Below are 6,000 nucleotides of genomic sequence, written 5' to 3' on the forward strand. Positions count from 1 at the left end.
GAGAGTAATATAGGAATATTTTAGATATCCTTCTATTCTAATCGTAATGGTCCTAAGTTGGTGTACTATGAATTCTATTTGCATTAGATTTAGAATCTGCCTTTTCATCACTGTACCCTCTCTGCATACAGCACAGCAACTGTGCATCATTCTGTCAGGTTGCAACATCAGAGGAACGCCATGGTTACTCCATAGCAACTACTGTTTCTTCAATGATATTGTTTCTTCAACTAGACATGGGTTTTACTAACAAGGTGGTGTTCTAGATGTGCAACAATGATCTACCTTGTTGTTGTCACCTCTACCATGGCATTGACAGTCAACTCTTCTGAGTATCTGAATATTGACGTGAAGGAAGTCTATGCTGAGCTCAAGTTCATAACTTTCTTCTCGGCTAGTGCTGCCGCTCTTGTGCATAAAGGTGTGTGTGTGTGTGTGTGTGTGTGTGTGTGTGTGTGTGTGTGTGTGTGTGTGTGTGTGTGTGTGTGCGCGCGTTTGCTTGTGCATGCATTTTTCCATCCACTGGTGTTCATATATAATGCTGCCTGATTATCTCAGTTTACCTGTCTTCCGGCTAAACCACTGGAGCCTAGAGGGAGAAAAGGAGGAAAGCTAATGATGTTAACGAGGCTAGCGGTCTCTTCCCCCCTTAACAATCTCCTTAATTAGCGCGCTAGTCACACTGCTACACAGGACCCATTACCTCAGCTGGAGCTGTCACAGGCCGTGTCAGGAACACAGCACTGATGGAGCTCCTCCACCAGATAAAAACACACACACACACATAGGCACTCCCCTGTCGGCGGCAGAGTGTGTATTGACATTTGCCTCTTTGGTAATGCACCGATAGCCACCCCTGATTGGATGGCGACTTATCACCCCTGTGGAGCTCTGCGTCAGTGCACACGTCAGTCCAGACGTGCTGGGACCAAGGACAGATTATACCCTTCAATTTTGGGTCCAATTATTCACTTCGTTATAGTTCGGGTACATGTTGGTCATGTCATACTAAAGATGCACCGGGCATTATGTGTGAAGGCAGAAGTTATGAAACGAGACACCATAATGAACATCGGTCGTGCACAGGAGGATCACCTGCCGGGTGTCGACGAACAGTGGTCGATTCAACATGATCGCCGACGTTCTGTGGTCAGAGGCGATGGGATGGCCAAGTGCTCATTATGGTGTCTTGTCCTTTACAGTGCTCAGGTGTGAAGTTCCTCTCTCTGCCTCCCACTGTGCTGCCATGGGCTTTTTAGTGTTGCTTCAATCAGACAGTCATCCTCACAGCTCCACTGCAAAGTATGAACTTAAAGGGCTTTGTATCTCCGGGAAGAATGCAGCGTTGGCGCAGGGTTGTAGTTCTCTCCCAGTCGGGTCTTTAAATGGATTTAGCTGTCACCTGATTTCCCCTGAATGTTTTATTCAACAGTCTGTTGTCTTATCTGTATTTGAGGGCTTAAACACTCCGTCTGGAAGGAAGGATAAGTTGCACTAACTATGTATCGCTTTCTTCAACCACAATAATCCTTAAACGCATGTAGTCTTATCTTGATAAGTACTATTCAAACCTGTTGATTGATCCCACAACATACTGTATCATTAAGTATAAACGTTGAAGTTTGGATAAACTCAACTCCAAGGAGTTAGCTGTGGAAGTAAAAAAAAAAACATTTTTTATTTTTTTGTCAGCAAATGTTGTTTCACCTCTTTCCTCTGTGTCTTGGTCTTTCCTGTGATCAGCTCTGTGTGTCTGCTCCCATTTAGTATTCTAGCCAGCTGCTGAGTCAGACAGACAAATCTGCTATTCGCAATGTTTTCCCTCTGCTCGTGTGCTCTGTGTACCTCGTGTAGCTCACACCAGCTCTGTCCCTGTGCTCTGTAAAGCTTGTGGCCCCTGGTCTAGTCTATGGTAACTCTTCCCGCCCCCTTGTTTTTTGCCCCTCTCCCTGTGCTGTACTTAGCACTGCTCTGCTCTCTGTCCTTGTATAACCCATGGCCTCTAGTGTACAGCAACTCTGTCCCGGTTCTCTAGTTAGCTCTGTCCCTGTATAACCTATTGTGTAAACCAGCTTTGTCCACACACTGGTTAGCCCTGCGCTCTGTCCCTGTATAACCTATTGTGTAAAGCAGCTATGTCCAAACTATGGTTAGCTCTGCCTTCTCTGGGCCCTGTCAGTGAGGCTGATGAGTAAAGGTCAGACTGAGTCTGTGTCCTATGGTGAAGGTGTCATCATGATTAAGCACTAGTGACATGGCAGTCAGCTGGCTACCCACGAGAGCCTCCTGCCACTGTCATGTTGGCTAAGTTTGGAAGAGGAGAGAAGGATGGAGAGTGGAGTGAAGGGTTGGGTGGGTGTGGAAGATTGGGATGAGGGAAGAGGAGGCATGGTGAGTGGCGAGCGGGAAGGGGATGTTTAGAGGTTGGCTGGAGGGGGGAGGATGTAGACAGAGGGAATAGGGCTGTTTGGGTGGGTGCTTGGCTCTGTTTGGGTCAGAACATTAATCACAACCTTGTCAAGTGACAAATCGATGAGACAGAAGTCCAGGGAGCAGCCGGAGCCTGTGAATGAAATTGGCTGCTGAATTGAGGCATGCCATGTGTATCTGACTTACGGCGGCCATTAAACAGACAGCTATTACTTTGGAAGTTTAGATGACAGAGCGGAAGGTTTTATTGATGTGTGGAAACATACTGACTGGCTCGAAAGTTCACAGACCTGCCGTTTCAACTGAATGATTGTGTGTGTGTGTGTGTGTGTGTGTGTGTGTGTGTGTCTGTCTTACCGGTCTGTCATAACCTGATGATGTGGGTGTTCTCTCCTCCAGTGTCTGGCAGTGTGGGAGACCTTCCTTCTCTCCCAGAGAACAGAACCCAGCGAGGAGACTGACAGAGACAACACCCCCTAACCCCCACGATGCACTTCTTCTCTATTACACAACCCTCTGCCCACCACCCCCTACCCAGGGGGCACAGCCAAAGACATCTTCCAGCACAACCCGGAGGACTCCTGGAATTGAACCCTAATCATTCCAATGAAGCTTCACTTTAAAGTCACTTTAGCACAGACTGTGATAAATCTGAGAGATCTTTAAATATGCATGATCAGCCAGCCGCTGCCTTAGGGCTTCTGTCTGTACAGCCCTGGATCTGAGGGTAGATATACTGAATACACTATGATGGATCCACCATGATTTTCACAGCAATACGATGACATACTTTACTTGTTTACCTGTTTTACAATGACTCACTATGGTATTTTGATAACAGAAAATAAACTAAAGAGTGACACTTTTTTTTTTTTTTTATACCATACACGTATTTTTCTCTCTGTAAAGCTTTAAATTGGGTTTTTAAGATGTTGGCATAATAAAATGGATTGCTACATTGCGTTTTCTCAGTGCATGGTGTTTTATGGAGCCTAAGCTATTGGCTTGTAGTTAGTCTTAACAGCAAGAAGCAGCAGCCTCTAGGACTTCTCTTTGGACATCAACGTTATCATCATGTAGGTGCTTTTCAAGATATTACGATCTGCGACGCTTATGATGAACACCACCGTCTGAAAAGAAAACCATGCTAAACTCTTCAGAAAAATGCTCTTTTCCATTGATCATAAAATATAATGCATAATACATTTTCACATCAGTGTCTCGTTACATCAAACCAGAATCGCTCTACTATAAACGTCATAGTGCAAATTGTAATCGAAAGTAGTATTTTTTTTTTTTTTTTTTTTTTTTGTGGCATACATTTTGTTTTGCTTTGTCAGTTGGGGGGATTTTCATGCTGTACGTGTGTGAGAACGGACAGTAGAGTGGGTAACCTAGTTAAGCAGGGAACGTGCATCTCTAAAGGCCTAATCACATTAAACATTAAAGAACCCTCAAAATAACAGTGCCCTGAAATTAGGCCCTTTTATCTGCACTTTATTGAATGTGGAACGAGCAACAAGAGGAAAGAAAAACACATGCTTGTTAAACCAAGAGCTGAGCTATAACCAGAGATACTTCCCAAATGGCACCCTATGCACTACTTCTGACAGGGCTCTGGTCAAAAGTCGTGAACTATAAAGGGAATATGGTGCCATTTGGGACACATCAGAACTGGCCTTAATACAGTGTTACAAAGCATCCCGTTAGAATATAATATTAGATTGCATGTGTGTGTTCATCAAGTTTAAACTATGGACCATGTTTGGTTCCTCACGGACTCCTTTACCACCTCCAACAGTTCCAACTGGTTCCTTTTGATCAAGCCGTTCTGAATAACTAATGGTATACCACTGGGGTGAGGAGGACACATCATTTATCACCTCAACAGACAACCTGCACCTGAAATGGCACCCTATTCTGTATTTCGTGCACTACTTTTCACCAGGACCCATAGGGCTCTCGTCAAAAGTAGTGCGCTACATAGGGGATAGGGTGCTATTTAGGACACACTTAAACCAGATTTCTTTCTCTGGCTATGCTGTAGTGAACGCTGGCCCTGCCATGTGGGTATGAATATTCCAGTAGCTCAGATGAACTTCCATGCAATGCGAGGTTGTGAGCAGCCAAGCCAAGCATGGCAGTATGGCAGGGCTTTCCAAGATGCCCGCCTGCCTGTCCCACTGCCGGGTCAAAGAGGAGGGGTGCAGGGGGAGTCTTCCTCCATTCGCCATCTGATTCAACATTAATCAAGATGGAGACACAGGAAGCTGATGAATGAATGGAGAGGTTTAGCTCTTTTAGTATGCATCCGTAATGGCAACCTATTCCTTTTATAGTGCCCTACTTTTTACCAGGGCCCGTAGGGATCTGGTTTCATGTAGGGAACTATAAAGGGAATCTGCTGCCATTTGGGACACAAATGTAGACTGCTAATGACTATCTGAGGGATGGATGTGTTCAAGTTTCTTTGCCATGTTTAATGGATGCATTGAAAATCTTACTCATTCAATGCTCACATAACAACCGTACGAAATATAGGCTATAAATATAACAGTGCAACAACCAGCAATGAAATCAGTAATAAAACCAACTACAATAAAGCTGATATAAATCAAACAATGCATTGACTGGAGGGCTTTCTCACAGAGACGGTGTTCAATAAACAATACTTTATCTTTTTGACATATACGCCTCTCAGAAGACATCATCTGTGTTTTTGTAATACAAACATTGCCATTTTTGCTTTGGGGAGAGCAAAGATGGGCACACGAACACACTGTTTTAGACAGTTGGTGCCCAAAACAGTCACGTATTTACTCCTAGTGAAAACATTTGCATTTGATTTATACAAGAGGGCTATAATGGCAACAGGAGTGCCTATCATCACCAGCATCAGGTGTGCTACAGTGTAGGCTGCTGAGGGGAGGATGGCTCAAACAGTAATAACGCCTGCAATGAAGAGAATGGAACGCATCAAATCATGTGCTTGATGTATTTGATACCATTCCACCTATTGTGCTCCAGCCATTACCATAAGCCCGTCCTCCCAAATGAAGGTGCCACCAACCTGTGGTGTGCACAGTTCCAGAGATGGATAGTTAACACATTTAGAGTGATACAGCCCAGTTGGCGCAGTGTCACTCACACAGTCATTGGAATGTGTGCTTGCCTCTACATCTAGCACTTCAAATAGCTTAGAGCTTTCACTGGTGGTGAGGTAAAAAGAGAGGGAGGTATAGCTTTACCAAACACTACTGAATGGATTTTGAAGCTCTCTATTGCGGTGCTCATGAAAAAAGAGTCTTAGGAGAGTGGGGAAGGCGGTGGGAGGAAAAGAGAGAGAGAAAACAGAGAGAAAAAATTGATAGAGAAGGAACTTGTACTGTTCCATTTCATTTTTTGTCTTATTAAAATACCTGCACCAGCTCCTCTCCTCTCTCTCTCTCTCTGATCCCTCTGGCTCGGAGCGTCAAGCCAACTGTAACTGTGGCTAACTTCCTGGTTTCTGTTGTGTGTTGCGGTAATTAGAGTGGTGGGTGTGAAATTGATGCGTGGCGGTGGCAGGCG

The 6,000-nt window shown here is 44.6% G+C and overlaps 1 protein-coding gene across 2 annotated transcripts in view; it reads left to right on the top strand.

Moving 5' to 3' along the window:
- The window catches only part of snx7 (sorting nexin 7), a 46,839-nt gene extending 43,448 nt beyond the window's left edge, over positions 1 to 3,391 (top strand). For both annotated transcript variants that reach the window (XM_014157379.3, XM_014157380.3), the window contains one exon: positions 2,830 to 3,391. In XM_014157379.3, the coding sequence (XP_014012854.2) occupies positions 2,830 to 2,910 (81 nt within the window). In that variant the 3' untranslated portion in view covers positions 2,911 to 3,391. The remainder of the gene's footprint in view (positions 1 to 2,829) is intronic.
- The last annotated feature ends 2,609 nt before the right edge of the window (positions 3,392 to 6,000 follow it).

The sequence above is a fragment of the Salmo salar genome, chromosome 19, assembly GCF_965601325.2.
Source record: "Salmo salar chromosome 19, fSalSal1, whole genome shotgun sequence".
Lineage (NCBI taxonomy): Eukaryota > Metazoa > Chordata > Actinopteri > Salmoniformes > Salmonidae > Salmo > Salmo salar.